Source organism: Vulpes vulpes, chromosome 3 (genome assembly GCF_048418805.1).
Source record: "Vulpes vulpes isolate BD-2025 chromosome 3, VulVul3, whole genome shotgun sequence".
Lineage (NCBI taxonomy): Eukaryota > Metazoa > Chordata > Mammalia > Carnivora > Canidae > Vulpes > Vulpes vulpes.
The window spans coordinates 12,014,118-12,034,475 of NC_132782.1; the positions used below are offsets into that span (position 1 = coordinate 12,014,118).

Sequence of the window (20,358 nt, forward strand, 5' to 3'; positions counted from 1 at the left end):
CACACTTTTATTTGCTACAGGATCAACCTCTTTTGTACTTAAAAAAAAAAACTATAGAATTTATTCTTTTTTTTTATGATAGTCACAGAGAGAGAGAGAGAGGCAGAGGGAGAAGTAGGCTCCATGCACCGGGAGCCTGACGTGGGATTCGATCCCGGGTCTCCAGGATCGCGCCCTGGGCCAAAGGCAGGCGCCAAACCACTGCGCCACCCAGGGCTCCCTATAGAATTTATTCTTTAGACACCTGAAGATATTTCTTCAGACACACACATAGAGCAGAATTAGCAAAAAATAGTATTTTCCTCATATACATTGACAATACGGCTCAGCACTTGGTCCGAAGTGAAAGGTCTTTTAAACGAAGTTTCAATAGGAACACGAGATGCAGATATGTAGATACTGTGTGTAATCCTGTATTGATTTCTGGCTAAACTGTCAACCTAAAGTTGTAAGAGACAGGGTAGGGGTCAATATGAGCCAAAAATCATCTTTGAAATGACCCACTCCTCCCCTCCAATCTTGAGAGTATTTAGGATGATGTTGAAGTCCTAAGCTAAATGGGACAGAACAGAGGGTCACTATAACTAATGAGATTAGAAACTCCTAATGGAAATGCTTTATTCTGCATTTTCAAGAAATTGCCACACACAGGAAAATATTCTTTATATTTCCAATATTATTCTGCTTAAGTAACTTATTTTTTAAATAAATTGCTTTATTTTATTGTATGTAGGAAACTAAGTAGTGGAATTGAAGCATTTACAGTTTTATTTATTTTATTTTTTTAAAAGATTTTATTTATTTATTCATGAGAGACACATGAGAGAGACAGAGAGAGAGAAACAGCCACAGGCAGAGGGAGAAGCAGCTCCATGCAGGGAGCCTGATGTGGGACTCGATCCTGGAGACCTGGGCCAAAGGCGGCACTAAACCTCTGAGCCACTGGGGCTGCCCTTAAGTAACTTTTTTTAAAGCTCCTAGAATATATATAGAGTAGGTATAACAAATAATAACTCTCAGATAAGATCTATTATAGTCCTTTTAAAATGTACTGTTTCCAATTTACAAACAGAGATATTTGTTTCAAGTGAGACAACAGAAGTTTAGTGAAAATAACTGAATGAAAATAGGATGTGTAACAAACCTTCTACTGTATTTGTTAAAATGCTGGCTATGCTCATTGCTCTTTGCCTTTGGGAAGGATCTTCTAGAAAGTCCATGGAAACATGGAAAGAACTTGACCTTCTCTTCCTCATCTCAGTTTCGGTGGTTGTTCCCTATAAAGAAAATGCTAATGTATTAAATGATTACTTGAGCAATGCGATAAGCAAAGAACCAAATGTGACACAGTGAATTTCATGAAACACATGCATCATGCACTTTCGTATTTAGTTGGTGATGGCAGATATTGCTGACTTATTGTATCATTAACCTGGAATATCCAAACTGTCAACCATTTAGTCATACAGCAAAAACTGAGTTTTTTAACTCTCTAATTTCATAATTTTACGAGATGTGATGTAATTTTGATATAGTTAATAAATCTCTTGAGAGACATATTTAACAGTTCACCTTATTTCCGAGCTAATAGTGCAAACAAACAACCTGAGAAGTCATGTAAATGATCAGGCATTTTCTTTTGAGAAGGTAGCCATTTATTTTTCAAGAAGTACAAGTGATTACAACACATGTAGCCGCCATCTCATTTCCTATACACAAGACACAGATGGTCATTGACAACACAAACTGTATGTTAAAAAACACACACATGCTGCATGGACAACAGTTTCATCCAGGGTACCAAAGCAATAAGTCATCTAATTCTGACTTAGTCATGCCTCATCATGCTGATGTATTTCCAAGTGAGTTATCAGTCTAATAAGAGGCAGCATGTGTTCAGAAATTCCTCATCCTCGTATACGTTCACAGACACGTAACATTCGTTTGTACAGACAATTCCTTTATCTGTCTGTATTAACGATTTATTTCTGTCTTGTCTTTTTGATTAATTTTGAGAAGACTTATATCAGCATTCTTTTTTACGAAGACAAATGTGAATACTAGAAATTTTAAGATAACAATGAAGCTATCTATTTAGGCACAGTGTTCTTGAAAATCTTCTAAAATAAGGCACAGATAGTGAAGGAGATGTTGGAAAGATTTATTATACACCCTTTATACTTAAACAGAGGAATCATTCATTTACTTTTATACCAAAGCTTTAGAGGATATCTTGCTAACTAAGCTCAGCATGGGTATATAGCAAATCCTCCAACTGGAGGCAGTGATTCATTATTGTGTCTACTTTATCCTTAGCATGTTTAATAAGTAAATGCATTCGGTGTTATGCAAAAGTGTTGAGGCCTTCAGTTTTAGTTGGTTAGTCTATCAAAGGTATTACAAGATGCAGGTGCATTCACAGCTTGACCAACCAGGAATCATTCTCAAAGGGTTCCATTCTGTAGAAACACTGGCTGGTGCAGCAATAATGGGCCAGCCATGCCTGAACTATTTAAAACTTCCTTACATTGTCATCAGTAGCTGGCTTATCTATTATCACCTCTGGCAGAAGCTGTCCAACAGGCGATGTAGGAACTGAAGGTCCACCAACCAAGGAAACCACACCATTGCAATCCACAGTGCTGTGCATCTTCCCATTCGCTGGAAACACTGCCAGCATCCGGGAAGACCTACTGGTCTGACTCAGGTTACTGTTGCGTCGCTCTCCGTGTCGTCGTGGCACAAACAAGGAGTCTCTCCGGCTCTCGTTATCCTCAAACGTACTGTGCTCATCATCCGCAAAGTCATTCTCTGATCCCACATCCTTTGCTCGCCCTCTAAAGCTGAAAAGGCTCGTTCTGCTATTTCGCCTTGGAGAAAATAGGGAGCCACGGATGCTCAACAAAGACTAAAGTCGGAAACCAAAAAGAAGTACAATTATATTAATATAGCCTTTTGAAATGTGCTTTTAATTTTATAAGATTAAGTTGAAGGAGATTTCAGTATTCATAACAGAATGTGATCCATTCCTTTTGATTAACATTCTTATTTTATGTGCTCAAATTAAATTGGCTTTCTCAGAGAAGATTTCTAGTCCTTGAGATTATGAATGGGGAGATATAGATCACAACTTAAAGATACTGAAAAAACAACACCTCCAACCACCGTCTTTCAAATTCAAAAGGAAACATCCTTTGTACATACTGTGGACACCATGAACATTCAATAAACATTGGCAGCATGACCTTCACAAGGACACATTTGACTCACTGTTCTTTCCTTTCAAGGAAGTCCAACACTTCATAAATCGTTTTAGGTCATCTTTCTAAGGTCACTTTACATTAATTATCATCCCTGTTTCATTTAAGAGGCACAGACTTCTGAAATTCAGAGTAATGCGCTTTTTGATCATGTACATCACACCTGATTATTTTCAGAAGCACAAATGCTGGTTTATAAAGAAGTTGGGGGGGGTGGAGGGAACAGCATAAAATAACCCAAAAAAGTTACTGATCAGCCAGTCCTGTATCCACATTTTTGGTTTGTTTTTGTTTTCATTAAAAAGGGTGGGGAGCAAAAAGAATAAATGTCATTAGTTTCAAAAGGTATCAGCAGATAGGATCAGGATGGGAATCCAGGTCTTCTGCCTTTCACCCCAGCATTACCCCAATTACACAAAGCCGCAGACTTACATACACATGGAGTAAAATTTTCTCCTAGCTATGTGAAGAAAAGATAGGTTTAAATATAATAAACATAGCAGTCAGTTCAGTTGATGACAATTCGTAAATCTGATTTCATTCTCCCCCTCTCTAGAGTGTTCTGATTTTCACCCATGCACCATCTAACCCAGTCGTGCCGTACCTGGTGCGGGGAGGAGTACCTCTTTTCATAGGTCAATCTGTTCCCTTCTATGGAGAAGCGAAACCCTTTCCTCCTGATGCTGTCTTCAGATTCAGATTTATGGAATTCATCCTCATCTTTCTCTTCCCCACCTGACTGCTCTTTCTGTTTTCTTTTCTTTCTCCGGTTTCTTCTTTCCTTAGCACTCTTGGAACTCAACTTGGATGCTTCAGATGAGCTATCCGAGAGCCCCCCGGCGGCACTAGGTTCTCTGGAATGCTCTGAGGCAGTTACAGCTGCTGCCTGCTACATTAAGAAGAAATGGTTTTAGTATGGCATGAGAGGAGACTTTATCTTTTTAAGCTCAAGTATTTGCACGACATTTAAAAAATATAGTTAGCTGACTCAAGCTGTTTGTCCAAGAAGAAGCTCTGCTAGTGTAAGTGGGATTTTCCCCCCTTTCTAGCTAATGAAGACTTTTGGGGTTAATGTGGTTTTATCTGTGCTAACATCTATTGTGTTTATATTACACTATAAAGGCCACATATTCAAAAGGATCAATCAGGCATCAACGAGAACATAAAGTTTTATTTCTTTTTGGGATTTGACTTACTCTAAAAATTGGTATTTAATTAGCACTGTTTTCTTTTCTCTGAAAAAGAAACTGAAGCATGGAAGAAAAGCTAATGACTTAATTGAGGTCATATTCCAAGGTAGGAGGAATGAAATAAAAAGCTGAGGTCCTCTTCCCAGTTATTAAAACTGGGCTGTCAAAATATTATCAATCGAATTTACAGAAAGGTGATAAAATCCCTTTCTTGCCCCTCCATAATCCAAAAGACTGGAGAATGGGCAGTCACAGTTTCTACTAAGCAAGACAAGACATTCCATTCTCCAAACACCATCCCCAGCTTCTTTGGCTCACCACTAGTTCTTGCTGGATGTATGGGCATGGAATGAAAACGACACTTTTGATCATAGCTTGTACTGGTACTCAGTTGGCACTTTTTGATTATTACCACTGTTCTCAGAGTATCCTCAATACAGGGACTCTTGCAAATAAATCAGTATTTCCCAAACATCTTTATTCTAAAGCAAATGTACTGAGTTGTATGATAAACAGAAAGCATGAATGAAGATGGAAGTGATAGAACAGGCATTTTATCACACTGAGAGTATCAATACCTCACTATAAGAACAAGCAATCCATAGGCCACCTGGTCTTCATAAAATTGGTGACTTTCATATGCCTATTGAATACTGCTTTGTCATAGAACATTGTATTATTTCATCCCTTCCTTATTTACTATATAAGAAAGACAAGTAAGCAACCATATTAAAAGCCAGTATAGGAGATCCCTGGATGGCTCATTGGTTTAGCACCTGCCTTTGGTCCAGGGCGTGATCCTGGAGTCCCAGGATTAAGTCCCACATCAGGCTCCCTGCATGGAGCCTGCTTCTCCCTCTGCCTATGTCTCTACCTCTCTCTCTCTCTCTGTCTGTCTCTGTCTCTCATGAATAAATAAATAGAATCTTTTTTTAAAAAAAGCCAGTATATCTTTGGTTAAAGAAAATAACAGACTATCTTTAAAGAGTCAGATGAACATCTTTTTATATAATAACCAATACTTTTTTTCTAAGAAAAGATAGTCATCTTACGGATTTCTCCCAATGCCAGTGTACTCATTCAGTATGTGTTTCACTTGAGAAGATTCAAAATCACATTTTTCCTTTAGTCATAAAAAAACTTAAAACATTAAAAAGGCATGAGAGATTTCCATTGTGACCAATACTACAGACATCTTAGAAAAATTAAACTAAATGATCTCCAGATAACCAATATGTAGAAACCATTACTAATCTGCCAACTACCAGCCTAAGTGGAGTCAAACAATTATCCATCTCTCACTTTTTCTCCAGTATTTTTGTAACAATCAAAACAATAAAAAAGAATTTATCATGAGACAGACATACTTGATTTGGAAAATTTACCTGAGCTGCCTCCTGTTGCTTTTTAAGCTGTTCGAGCATCTGCTGAAATTCAGCCTCTTTCTGTTCTGCTTCTTCCAAGGTGGCCTGATTCTGTTCCTCATAGGCCATGGCCACCACAGCCAGGATCAAATTTATCAGATAGAATGAGCCCAAGAAAATGACCAGCACAAAAAATATCATGTATGTTTTTCCAGCAGCACGTAATGTCTGAAAAGAACATTAAAATTATTTTTCAATATCATTTCACTCACTAGGAGCTTCAACTTTCAACTTACTTATATGTCATGTAGGACTCTGACATAAATAATAATTATGATGGTTACACCCTCTTCTACCTCCTTGATTGTAACTTCCTCTTCCTTTCCCCCTAACTCATACAGTCACGTTCTGATCTCTAGGAGGAAATTCTCGGATAAATAATAAGTAAACAAGTAAGTAAGTAAATAAATAAATCAGAATCAAATTAAATACCATTGAGATTTCATCAAAGAGCTGAGCCTGTGATAGAAGTCAAGAAAGACATCAAAGTTATCTTTCTATCTGCTTATTGATTTTCACCACCTGCCACCTGAGGAATAATACTTGAGGGGGCAGATGGGGCTGAGGGGAAGATGTACCTCCTATTTAGAGGACCTGTGTCTGGAAAGAGTGGGAAATTGGTTTTGAGCCAAAGAGAAATGAGAGAAAATTGTTATTCCTGTCATCAATATGCTGAATATGTGCTATAATCAATATGATAAAGGAACTCAAATCTCCTAATTTCGAGCTCTGTTCCTTCTACTGTATTATGCTGTGATTTGGATTTTATAACTAAGATGCTTTTCTTATATGCTTCTAGGTAAATGAGGTATGTATAGCTTCAGGTTCTCACCAGCTGATAAAGATTTTCCCAGAAGTCCTGAGTCATCAGTCGAAACAGAGACAAAAAAGCCCAACTGAAGGTATCAAAGCTTGTGTAGCCATAATTAGGATTTCTACCAGCTTTCACACACATATATCCTTCTGGACATTGACTATAAGTGGGGCAAAAGAAAGTATTACAAGAAGTTCTGCTATCCTTTTATTCTGATAGTGTGATATACTTAAAGCATTGTCTACCCAGGAAAACTGGCAATTTCAAGACATAGAAGTTATCTCAAGGGATAGAAGCATGATAAGTAAGTAACATACATTTCCCAACTTTAGACTTAACATAAGTTTACTAGCCTCTTGATGTCATCATTAAAGTATTGCCTAGCATTTTACTAATATCTAACAAAATTATTTTCTGTTGATAAATAGCATTTTAGCATATTCTAGTTTATTTTCCCCACTATGAAGCTTTTAGACCTGTCTTCCAGCTCACATATACTATTCTAAGAGACAAACCATTAAAGCCAAAGTATTATTCCTTGTTTTATGAAACATAAAAGCTTGCCTAATCTTTAAATAATCCCTCACCTTAAGAGTAACCTTAATTATAGCAAATAAGTATTAATAAAGTATACACATTCACAAGCACACACAAATTATTGGCTTACCCTGCATCAGAGCTATTTCCACATAGGAGTGCATCCAAAATACCCTCCAGAAAATAATGATATCCTGGTTAGAAAAAAGAAAGTCATATGATGGGCATTTGCATTACGTTGCAAAATGAAAGCAAGATCAGGCCCAACTTTTAGGATTCATAGAGTAATTGAAAATATATTATAATTCACTCAAAGACAGACGTATTTGCCACCTGCCCCTCTAAATACTAGATATTATATTAAAGGGACTGGATACTTAATAGGAGAAAGCATTTGCTTTTTATGAATGTAAAATTAACAATAATTGCAGGTTCTAGCAGAAAAATTTAAAAGGTATCATTGTTTTTTCCATCACCCTTGTGAAAAATAAAAATTTCATTCTGTAAAAATAGATAAGCATGATAGAGATTCCTTTATTTTTCAAAACAGCCAAGTATTTGAAAATAAAAGGATTGTATTTTTCCGTCTTCTGTATGCTAAACTACTTATAAATGTTTAATAGTTAATTATAATTTACATTCTACCAACTTCCAGAATATTCATTAAAGTCAATGATCTAGAAACTTAATCTGAAGAAATTATAACTTTCAGTCATAATGTTTAACCTTTAATTTTAATAAATTTAATTTTCTATTATTTTCAAAGATAAACCATTTTACTTATATTTGCATTTGATTTAAATTAATCTTTTTCGGTACTTGGGTGGCTCAGTTAATTAAGTGTCTGCCTTCTGCTCAGGTTATGATCTCAGGATCCTGGGATCAAGCCCCACATCGCGCTCCCTGCTTAGCAGGGAGCCTGCTTCTCCCTCTCCTTTCTACTTGTGCTACCCCAGTTGCTATTTCTGTCTGCCTCTCTTTCTCAAATAAAACCTTTTTAATTCATATCCGGGTGCCCCCTCCAAAAAAAAAAAACCTTCTTAAAATATAAATTAAAAAATTTTTAAATGATCTTTTCAACAATTGGAGTATTATTGAATACTCCATTCAACAAATAAAGTACTATTAGGCAAAATAAGTACAAATTTATAGAGATGAAAGATGCCTCAGATATTTATTTCTTTTACTTTGACAATAAGAGAAATGGAGTCCAGCACAATTTCACATGAGAGAATAAAACCTAACAGACGTCCTCATAGACCCTTAATTTTAGATGAAGAGAAAAAATATAACAGATTTCAGGGAGTTGGTGACAGCAATAGCCTTAGTGGCATCATACAAAGTGAATAAAGGACATTTCATGTATTGCTTTAACACATAATTTTCTTAATCTAGAGATTTCCAACCATTTGCAAAATATTTGTTGGCATATCACTAATGTCATGAAAGAGTTCATCTGTGTCATCCAAGGCATTTTCTAAATCTCCAACTATAAAAAGAGACACTGATTAGGTTTTTATTATGCTTATCATGCCTTTAAGAATTATCCAACTACCAGTAATTTTTTATGACTAATCCTACTTGTTCAATACAACAGTCACTAGGGTTTTTTCTTAGATTTTTTTTCCCTCAGTGTTACTCATCACCTTAAAATAATAATGATACAAGCTCATCTAAAGACTAAGTTTTATATATTTAATATTTTTCTTTAAAAAAGACATTCCATTTCTCCATGAATTATGTTCTGTCTCTGCTTTTGAAACATTGCTACTGGCAAATACTAAAACTAAATAAAAGAGAAAATTTTACTTACTTTCTTTGCAGCCGAATTCTTCAGCCTCCCATATAATGATACAACAGAAAACGGCATTTAGGAGTCAAAATTAAAACAGTAATCAATAAAATAATTAAGTGTATATGCAAACCATTGATTAGATGATTAAAAGATCAGAACCTATTACACAATCATTTTAAGAGAATTTTTCATGTGTTGGTGGAAGACAGATCAATGAAAAAATAAATTTACGTAACAAAAATTCTTACTTGAATCTTGAATATATGATTTCCAGTCAAACTCAATGAGAGTTTCGTTGACAAGCGTGCCATTATAATTCACAGTTATATTCCTCTCTATACTATGTTCCTCTAGAGAAGCATTGGTGGGAGGCCATTGTACACATTTATTCCGCAGGTTGCCCATGAACAGCTGCAGCCCGATCAGTGCAAACACACTCAGACAGAACACAGTCAGAATCATGACATCAGAGAGCTTCTTCACTGACTGGATCAGGGCCCCCACAATGGTCTTCAGGCCTTAAAGAAAGAAGGTGATGTCTATGAAGACTAAGAAGGTCAAAAATAACAAAGTCTCCACAATTTTCTTGAAAACAAAGATTCCATGCATAAGTCTGAAAATAACTGTAATGCTAGTGGATAAGCAACACTTTATGTAGGCTAAAGTGCTGAGGAGATAAGCATTGGAAACATAATGATCCAAGCAATGAAATGAAGTTCATATCCCATTATATTGAGAGAAAATAATGGAAAGTTCATGGTCTTCATGAAATCTGTGTTAAGAAAAGGCTCTTGTATCTCTTTTAGCTAATGAAACTCATCCTATACTTTCACTGGGGTCAGTTGTCAGTTTTATAGCAAATTACCTGATACATATTTTTAAATGCCTATTTATAAGTAGGAAATGTTTTGCTATAACTCTGGAGGTGGTTTGGCATATAACTACACTTTAAGACAATAAATCCGCCATTCAGACTCATGCTATTCTCCATTATCTTATTTCCTTTTCTTTAAAGCAATATTAGAATTTACATTGTATATTCAGCATCATCAATACCTGCAATGAGCAAGAAATTATAAATTGGTACATTCAGTAGGGACCAAATCCTTGGTACAACTGACATGGAGAAAAAGAAAACAAAATATGCCATCTCTAAGTACAAAACACACACGGCTGTACTTTTCAGTATCTCCTGCAAAACACTGTTAAACTCCTAGGCTGATGAAAAGTGGAAAAGCATAAAAGCTTATGTCCAAATAAGAATTATTGTCTGTAAAGCACTCAATTTTGATTATGATTTTGATTATTTTCTTATGATTCCTGATTTTCAGCAATGCTGAGTGTCAAGTAAAGAAGCTGTCACTGAAGAAACATGATGGGTCAGCCCCGGTGTTTAACCTAGCTCTCACCTGGGATGACTGAAATTGTTTTCAGTGCTCGGAGAACTCTGAATGTTCTTAGCGCTGAGACATTGCCCAGGTCCACAAACTCTGTCACGTATCTGTAATAGGGAGTTCACACACAACACAATAACAGGATACAAAGAAAGAGCTGTAGGTATAAGGACCCTTATGCTTCACACCAATCACTCCTTACCTGGAATTACAGAAATAGTTTTCAAAGCTCTCAAGACTCTGAAAGTTCGAAGAGCTGAAAAATTGCCTAGGCTTACAAATTCTGTTACATACCTGTAGAATTAAATCAGAGTTATTCAAGATTTAAGCAGGATTTATATTATTTGCTTGGACCTTTTATAAAGACCTTCCTGGTGATTCTAAATGATAATATTCTAAGTAGCAATTTAGAAATTAGAGTTTATCACTATGGTTCACTTAGCCTACATAATTAAGGCTGTTCATAGATGTAAACTTCATAAAGTATATAATCCTGTTGCTATTTAGGCAAGAAATACAATCAACATCATGTGTAACTAAGGAGAATTAAATACATAGAGAATAAATCTTGGCTATAGTTTCAGGGTTTCAGTTAGAAAAAAAGGGGGGGTATGTAATCATCCAAGAGAAATTTAGGTAGGAAAGGGCAGATTGCCTTACTGACTATCTGTACATGAAAGTTTTTTTCTGGTGCAACTCCTAAGTAAAAGTTAGGCAATGTAAGAACAAGATTTTTTTGAGGGCTCAATGGTGCCCTTGGTATTACCGCTACTTTATTAGCAAAAAACAATTGTCCCAATATGCTTTCTTTTGAATTGTGCTGAGAAGGACTGGTGAAGAATTGGCTTATCTTGACTAGCTATGTAATTAAGACCAGACAGGCAGCATTTAGAGCCTTGAGTATATATGTCAGCCCTATTTCTCCTCCTATCTCCCCCATTATGCCTACAAGAGGCCAAGAAAATCAGCTCCTGAAGGAACAATGAGGGCAAGTGGACACAGGTCACCTTCCTCTATACTAATTTCACCTACTCCCCAATGACCTTTGGTTACTTTTCTGAGTCTTCTTCCTCGGGGAAGTTTACCACTAGAAAAAAGGGAGATGGTTGGAGAAACTGTCTGTATTACTACTGAGTGTACCTGGATGGGAGATGAAGATAAGAAGGTTTATGGTGAGGGTAAAGAACGATATGAAGAAAATAATGAAAGGGAAAAAAAAAAGAGGCAGAAATAAATAGGACCAGGTGAGGAATAGAAAAAGACAGGAGATTCCTGGGTGGCTCAGTGGTTCAGCGCGGCCTTCAGCCTGGGGTGTGATCCTGGAGACCCGGGATGGAGTCCCACGTCAGGCTTCCTGCATGGAGCCTGCTTCTCCCTCTGCCTGTGTCTCTGCCTCTCTCTCTCTCTCTCTATGTCTATCATAAATAAATAAGTAAAAATCTTAAAAAAAAAAAAAGAAAAATACAGAGAATGTGTCTGCTCATAAGTCTTAAAAATCAATTTGCTGATAAAATAATTTACTATATTAAATACATAATATGTTAAGTACCTTATTTTTTCCTATTAGTTTGATCTGTAAGAATGTTTTGATGCTCATAGATGCTCATATACTATTATTGTACCAACCAATAAAAGAAGACAGAGGGGTGCCTGGGTGGCTCAGTCAGTTAAGCATCTGAATCTCGATTTCAGTTCAGGTCATGATTCCAGAATTGTGAGATCAGCCCCTGCATTGGGCTCTGCACTGGGTATGGAGTCTACTTGTCCCTCCCCCTCCCTCTGCTTGCTGTCTCTCACTCTCTCTCAAATGAATAAATGAATGAATAAATAAATAAAATCTTTTTTTAAAAGAAGACAGACAATACACAATACAGGTAAGGTCAATGAAAATTTGTACAGTCAGCAGAGCTGTCTGTGGCTATAATTTTTTTGTGTGTGGCTATAATTTTTAAAAGTGATTTTCACAGATGTATTATGAATATACCTGTGCTTTCATATTGTGTGAGTGTGGGAGGAGGTTGTGTGTGTGTTGAACAAGTGGCATGTATGAAATTTGCTTTCATGTTTGTTACACGCAGAGGTTGTAACTTCACTCCCCCAGCAGAAACTGTATGCCAAAGTAAAGCACTTTGACTTCTGTTGTCTTAAATAAAATCAGGAGTGTAAATATATAAATCACATCAAAATATCTTTTCAGTTAAAGCAAGCTTAGTCTTTAAAAACATAGGCACTCATAGAAAGTCAAACCACATTCTATCTTGCAGTTTCAAGTATCTTGCACTTACGCGAATGTAATGACAGTGAAGTCGAGCCAGTTCCATGGGTCTCGAAGGAAAGTAAAGTCTTCTAAACAGAAGCCCCTTGCAATAATTTTTATAAGTGATTCAAAAGTATATATTCCTGTGAAGGTGTACCTGGAGTCAAGTATCCAAAAAGAATTAATAAAGACATAATTTTCTTTAATAGCATATCAATTTCTTATCATTCTGTCATTGCAGTAGATGAATATTAAAAAAGGAACCTAAGCAGGCTGATGTTATTTTCATGGAAATAAAACATACCCCTAAATTTAAATCCACTCCCTAACATATAAAGAGTTGTTTTTAAAGTGTCCTAAGGGCAGAGTGAGAAATACATGCTGTATAAAGTCTATGGAGCTACTGTCTGAAATGTCTTGGGATTGACATAAATGAATAGAACCTCCTGAAAATTACCCAGTTCATTCACATGATAGAGTGGCCATCTAATAATATTGCAGAAGCATAAAATGATTTTCCCTTAGAAACTAAAAAATTAATTTCAATCATGTTTTATGAATGAAAGAACATTGACAAGTTAGCAAGTCTCATGTTTTTCCCTTTCTATAAGATAAGACAGTTAACTAACTTGGATAAAGGATTTTATTAACATCAAAACAGGATAACTCCAGGTTCATAAGAGTTAATTGAAAATTTAATTTGGAATAAAATGTTAGTCTAATTCAGAAATTTAGATGATTCCAAAGTTTTGACCTTCTACTCACAAGTTAGAGAATAAAATCACAGAAACCAGGGGAACTGAAGACGTCTGGGCCTCACAGGTTAACTTCAGTACTTTAGGAATTCTTTGTGTGCAAATTGTATTATTTCCTGTAGGATCTCTGTTTCTTTCTGACTGGCTCCAACTTGGAAGTGTCCAGTGAGGGATAGGGCTCTTGGGAATACTCTGTGGTGGTTGTTTTCAGGGTCAGCAGCCACAGAGCAAGAGTGGTTACAACCTGGGCAGGTGAGCAGCCTCAGCAGCACTTAACACAACTCCAGCCTCTCTGCCCTCTGAGGTAGCCCGGAGCAGAGACACCAGTGCTCTTAGTGATGCTTTCAGGTTTCCAAAAACACAAATGTAACTTTCACTCCAGTTAGTTTAGCCTGCAGTTTATTGAATTTTCAAGTTGTAAAATTCCGAATTTGGGGACTTTTTTTTTTCAGTGAAGTTTTTGATGACAATGCTTGAAACTAATATAAGCCTGACACAAAGTGGATGTGCCTGATGGAAATGAAAACTCTGAAGAGGATCAACATTGTCCTCTTATGGCATGTGTAACATTCCCTTGTAACTTCTTAATTCACTGAATTCATCTAGAATTTAATTGGAATCAAGGTCTATCATATTGGTTCTTTTCTGCAATTATTTTCATCACATTTGCTTTGGCCACTGTAGATCCTAAAGGAAAAATGGTGAATGTCCAAGGATGATGGGATTCTGATAACCATCAAATATAAGTGAGGGACCGATATTAAATCCAATACCAGCAGGCCTGAAGGCCAACGTCATTTGTCTCCCTGCTTGTACTTGTGCTCAGAAATGGCTTTACTAAAAATACTCTTCAGTGTTGTTTGGAAAGTACATGGGGTATTGTTTCAAAATCCTAAATATATAGATATACATGTCTATATGTCTCTACATGCATATGCTTTCATCTACACACAAACATACACACACACACACACAAACACACGCTCACATAGTAGGTGGTTTAAATATAAGTTGAACTTACTCTACATTCTTTGTCCAGTCAGGAGGGTTACTCATTGTCATAAACACACAGTTTGTCAAAATAGTGCACATAATTAGCATGCTGAATAATGTAGGTACTTGTTAAGGAACACACAAAAGAAAATCTAAATCCATGTATTATATTATATAAAACCAGCATTGAAAGCTCAAACTGTAGTTTATCCAGGACACCGTCTAATACATTGTGGGCAATTACGTTTTGTCATCTGTCAAATATGGGCAATAATATCGCCCTCACAGAGGAGTTGTGTAGATTAAGTGAGATAATGTATGAGGAAGCTTTATGTAAGTATAAAATGTTGCTTTGATACTATTATTGAATCGGTATACTTACTTCCCAGAGAACTTCAGTGAGAAAACTGTGCAATCAGGAGTAGTACAGCTTTTGAAGAGAGATAACCGATCTGAAACAATTTGAATTTGAACTAATTCAAGTGACTAAAAGAGCAAATCTTAAAGGAAGGCACATATATGCAATATTGTAATTTCCTAAATACATAGAAATTTGATGCATTAAATAATAATGTAAATATGATAAATTTTAAAAATTGGTAGTCAGAGTATAGCATGGTGCTAAGTGTCTGATTGCTTTACTTTGAGTTTGTACAAGTGCAGCAGGACTGAATATGGGTAAAAATGAAAATTCCAGAAGGCCAGGATTTAATGTGATATGAATTATAATTAAAATTCAACATAAAAGTGATCTTGGGCAAGTCACTCAGCCACTCTGACCACAGAATCTTAGGTCTCCACTGACTTTCTTATAATGTAGCTGATCAAGTCTAGACCTGGTCAGTTCTAGGTGCAGATGACATGAGTTAAAAACGTGGAAGGTACTTGGCAGAGGCCTAAATGTTAGTAGACAGGATCCAAGTGTTAGCTCAAACAAATGACGAAGACAGAACTATTAGGGAGCTGAAAGGGACCTTGAAAAACACCTAGCCTAATCAGTATATTTCAGGAATTAAAGAAATAAGACCTAAGCTCTAGAGAAATTAGATAACTTGGCTGAGGAGTAGAACATAAGTTTCCTGCCCTCATAGCCAACATTCTTTCCACTACGGTTTACTGCCAAAACAAAAATTTTCCATAAGTGCAAAAGGAAGTTTTCATCAAATGACCACATGATGGCACTCGGAGTACAAACTAGGATAAGGTAACCTCTGTAAATGTAAAAACCTTGAACATATAATTCTTATGTTTCAAATCTTTTAATATTAATAGCATCATATTTAGACCACTAAGGATTCTCTTGCTAGCAGGTTAAAAATAGAATGGCCTTTTCAGTTTTAGAATCTTTTAAAAAAATCAGAGAGTATGTGTTTATCACCAAAGCTATCAAATGAGACATAACCAGAAATAAAGTATTTCTGCCAATGAATATGAATAGACGAATTTAGAGTCCGTTTTTAACAGCAATGAAAATTGCAAAGTCAAATCCCTAAAGACTATTCAGAAATATAATCTCAGCTTCTTTCATTAATTTCCAGAGTCTTTACTAAGCAATCAGTTTTACATGACAGAGTCATAATTCAATGACTTAAATTTGAAGTTCAGCCAATATTCCAATATTTCCTCATGTATTTCATTAGAAAAGTTCAAGAATTCACTAAGTATTGGCTAATGCCCCTTGACATTCTCCCACAGAAAATATACTTAAAGGTTTATACTAAGGTCCATTAAAATGCTTCATATAATAAATAAGTCTATACTTGGCTCTGGAAATAGATTTCTCTGTTATTATATCATTATTCACTGCAAGTTCCAGATAATCACAAACTTTGTACAAAGATGGTAAGGATAAATATGGCCACCTTTCACTAGTCTTCTAAGACTCAATTCATACAAGTATTTTTAGGAAGAAAGAGTGACATATAATATATGTTTGAAAGATATATTGATAAAAGCCATAGAATATGGACATTTCCCAAGCAAACTTTATATTTAGCTACAAAACACTTCTAGATCACACACAAATAGTATCGATCACTTGAAAAGGATATGAATGTACCAAAATCTTAATAGCTATTTTCCTAAGAGGATTGAAGGGAGTTAAAATGTACAGGGCAGAGGTGGCACTGAACCGGAAGATGGCCTTCCCTTTATTCAATACTATAAAAGTCTGTAAGATAGGAACACAACATAGAAGTATAAAAGTATAAACCATTTAACTTTTTTGCCTACTTCTGTTATGTGTCATAATGAATCATTCCAATGTTGCAATTCTTACTGTGCACCATGCAGCCAAACTGTCACTGGACATCCAATGGTGTCACTTACCTTTTACCTGTACTTACCTGCAATTTTATCAGACATAAGGTATTTGGCCAAGAGAATGTATTTATTTTCTTAATATTTTAAGCATCTGAATTAAATGAAAGTCTTAAATTGGTGTGTATTTCATTTCATTTTAAAACTCTTAAGACATTACATTCCTTTGATAGTGATTCCAAGCTTTCCCAATTCAAACATCTTGAAAATTAGTCCCGTAGAATGCAAAATCATTCAATAGAACTAATTTTTTTAAATTATTTTTTAACCACTTATTCTTTAAAATAAATATCATCACTCTACGGGTAATAGGAAATAAAAACAGCCACCATCAAAACCACTCTTGAGTTAGATGGACATAATCCAATAATTGATTTTTGGAAGCCAAGCTCTCTGGAGAGTATCTGTTGACCAGGAGTGCTAAATTCTGTATTGGGATTTCTGAGTTAGCTGACACATTGAATTCTAATCCCAATTGACTGCTCATCTCATGTAGTGATTTTTTAGCACAGAGGAAAACCCCAAAGCCCCCCAAAAACCTAGGTTCCATGAATGTAAATGGAATCACATTCTAAAAATTAGATATATTTCAGAGCAATTAGCAGTGTGCAGCCAAAAAAATAAAGTAGCAACATACAATGACATAAATTTCATATAACAAAAGATTCTGATTCTGTGTTTCTTAAAGCATTTACTAATAATCACATAACAAAATTTACCATCTTAACCAATTCTAAATGTATACTTTAATATTGGCTTTTTAAAAGAATGTGTTGGATGGTTTATTATATAATGAAGTACCTTAGCGTCTTTTAAATCTAATTAGTTCAATAAAAATTTCATTACCACAACTCCTCAGGATAATGTTTACTGTACAAAGTTACTTCAATACCAATGAAGAAGTTCAAAATTGATGGTTGAGGAGAAAGGCTGATAAATAGCATTGAGCTTGAAATAGACTTCTCTTCACAGCCCAAGGGTGCAGAAAACTCATGGATTCATTTCAACATAATTAAATAATTATATGAATAATTATGTGCCTCAGAACAAATTTCAAAATAGCATTTTCACTGAATCAGAAATGAGATTCTATATATGAAATATCACTTTAAGGATACATTTGTATGAGTATAACTCTTCATACATTAGATGGTGGTCAGATTTGTCACCTCTTCATATGTAGCTATTAAACTCAAGTAACATTTATTGAGTCCCTAAATGATAAGCTGCTAATATGATCATGTCAAACACATGGAAAGTATCATGGAACTAGTTTAGGTTCAAATATTAATTGAATTAAATATCAATGTAAAAGATGTATATTAACTATGTAGTACAATATGTGCAAATCTCTGTGCTATGGTTTATTTGGGAAAACAAAGATAGACATGACCCCAAGAAGTCTGTATACTAGTAAATGTTCAAATATATCAGCTAATGGAAGAAAACTTAGAAGGATAAGGGAATGTTTACCTAGATCAGAGCTGTCCAATAGAAATATTATTATGAGAATTACAAACCTGAGCCCATATGTGATTTTAAATATTCTGAGTCATAGTTTTAAAAAGTAAAGAAGCAAATTAAATTAATTTTAATAGTTTCTTTAGCCTAATATATCCATTATATTATCATTTCATGAAATCAATATTAAAAATTCTTGAGAGATTTTACTTTTTTTTCATGCCAATTTTAAGTCTTCAAAGTAGGGACTCACCACATTTAAAGTACTGTAGCCACACTTGGCTAATGTCTATTGCATTTGGCAACACAGGTCAAGAGGTAAACCATGCAGTGTACTGCTAGTTCAGAGTCTCTTCAGCCAGGTAAAAATCAATTCTGATTTTAAAGGCAAACCAAGAAAAACAGGCAAACACCCCTGCTGCTCAACAGTCTGACAATCTGGAGAGCAACATTAGGAAAATATAAGTAGGATTTGTTTTAACTAATGTAGTTATTAAGAGTGCAGACTCTGGAGTCAGATGTCTGGCTCAAATGTAGCCTTCTAGTGGTGAGATCCTAGACAAGTTACTTCATTTTCATGTGACTCATTTGTCTCTTTTGAAAAATGGGAATACACATTCTTAGCTCATAATGTTGTTATGATTCCAATTCAGTAGAGATTCTGATGCTTAGTATTGTGTATTTTTCATAAAATACTCAGGTGATTCTTCAATAGTGGGGCTGTGAACCTGTGTTTCTTAATGAGCAATATTTAAAATTGCCCAAATTGTCAATGATTATGTTGTACACAAGCATTAAAATTCTTCCTCTTGACCTAGCTGCATGGTCAATAAAGAAACAATTATGTTATGAAAGTTTAGTAGAAACTGTTATTTATGAATCTGTGCTTGTTAGCATCAAGTGATTTTTGTCTCGGAGTTTTTAGAAAGCGTTTTTTAAATAATTTTCTTCCCAAGGTGGACATTAAATCTAACAAGCCATAGTTTTCCAGTCTCTTTTTCTAAAGGTGTCCACTTCTAAAGAAATCTTAACTTTTCCTTCGATCTAGAAGCCATATTCCTTACAATAGTTTCAATGCAAGCCCCAATTTTGTATTTATCTAAAAAAATTACCAAAATTAAATTTACTGCATTTGCCTGCTTTGAAGGTAAATGCAAAAGTAATAGAGGAAGGTTAGCAATGGTCATAAACAACAGAAACTATAGAATACGGGTTGATGAAATTTATGCTTCAGCCTCAAAATTTAAAATAAGCGATTTTCAACTTGTATGTACACTATGTTCCAAAGATATATTTGGAAATCAATTCTTTGAAACATTGAATATATTTTCCCATTGAAAATATTGAATATATATATATATACATATATACATATACACATATACATATATATAGTTCCATGCCACTCAAAATTGAGCCTATGTAACGCTCAATGAAGAGGAATTCTATATTAATGGTACTATGAAACTTTATTACCATGTAAAAGAAAATGTGACTCTGCAAATGGCAAAAGAATTCCAAGCTGGGCTGTAAGGTAAACCTTTCCCCTGATGTTGCCCTAGCATGTGACCTAGGGAAATTCCCTGGCTCAGTCTTCCATCAGAAGAGGAGTCAACCTTTTCCCAGTTCTAAGCTGCTGGTTAGGGAAGAGATTCCAGAAGAGAGGGATAGAATGGGAGCCATGGGCAGGAGGAGAGATATTTCAGAAGTTTTGGGTGTAAAGAACTTCATAGAAAGTCAAGAGATTCCTGTTGGTGCTTATCCCTGGGAACATTCCTCATCCCTGCCAACTCCACAGCGTCTAATACTTTTTTCCCCCCTGGGCATTCTAAATGGTCTTACTCTGACTATTTTGTGATGACCTGTGGATTCAGGCCAAGATTTTCCTCTTTTTTCTGGCTCACTGGGGGAATGGAAAGCATTCTCACATGTTTACCACCTAACTGAAGGGAACATGTATTATTTAAAAATTTTTTTCTCTCCTAGTCTTATTCTATTTTTTCCCTTTAGGCTTGGGATAAGCAGTCTAAAGAACAACCTGTAGCACTTGCCTGCCTGTGGCCCACCCAAGCTTTAGTATCTGGCCTTTACCTAATTACACATGTAATCTTTAATCCAGGGATCACAAGCCAAAATGCCCACAGAGGCTAGATGGTAGG

At 35.5% G+C, this 20,358-nt stretch overlaps 1 protein-coding gene across 15 annotated transcripts in view; it reads right to left on the reverse strand.

Moving 5' to 3' along the window:
- The window catches only part of LOC112916444 (sodium channel protein type 1 subunit alpha), a 140,936-nt gene that overhangs the window by 50,377 nt on the left and 70,201 nt on the right, over positions 1 to 20,358 (reverse strand). For 6 of the 15 annotated variants that reach the window (XM_072751830.1, XM_072751836.1, XM_072751832.1 and 3 more), the window contains 11 exons: positions 16,458 to 16,589; positions 14,448 to 14,528; positions 12,700 to 12,828; positions 10,430 to 10,521; positions 9,269 to 9,538; positions 7,356 to 7,419; positions 6,707 to 6,848; positions 5,836 to 6,042; positions 3,865 to 4,149; positions 2,561 to 2,908; positions 1,145 to 1,277 (listed from right to left, as the gene is read on the reverse strand). In XM_072751830.1, the coding sequence (XP_072607931.1) occupies positions 1,145 to 1,277; positions 2,561 to 2,908; positions 3,865 to 4,149; positions 5,836 to 6,042; positions 6,707 to 6,848; positions 7,356 to 7,419; positions 9,269 to 9,538; positions 10,430 to 10,521; positions 12,700 to 12,828; positions 14,448 to 14,527 (1,750 nt within the window). In that variant the 5' untranslated portion in view covers position 14,528; positions 16,458 to 16,589. Of the gene's footprint in view, positions 1 to 1,144; positions 1,278 to 2,527; positions 2,909 to 3,864; positions 4,150 to 5,835; positions 6,043 to 6,706; positions 6,849 to 7,355; positions 7,420 to 9,268; positions 9,539 to 10,429; positions 10,522 to 10,616; positions 10,703 to 12,699; positions 12,829 to 14,447; positions 14,538 to 16,457; positions 16,590 to 20,358 lie in introns of those variants that run through there. The other 9 variants (XM_072751838.1, XM_072751834.1, XM_072751840.1 and 6 more) reach the window with 4 other exon arrangements.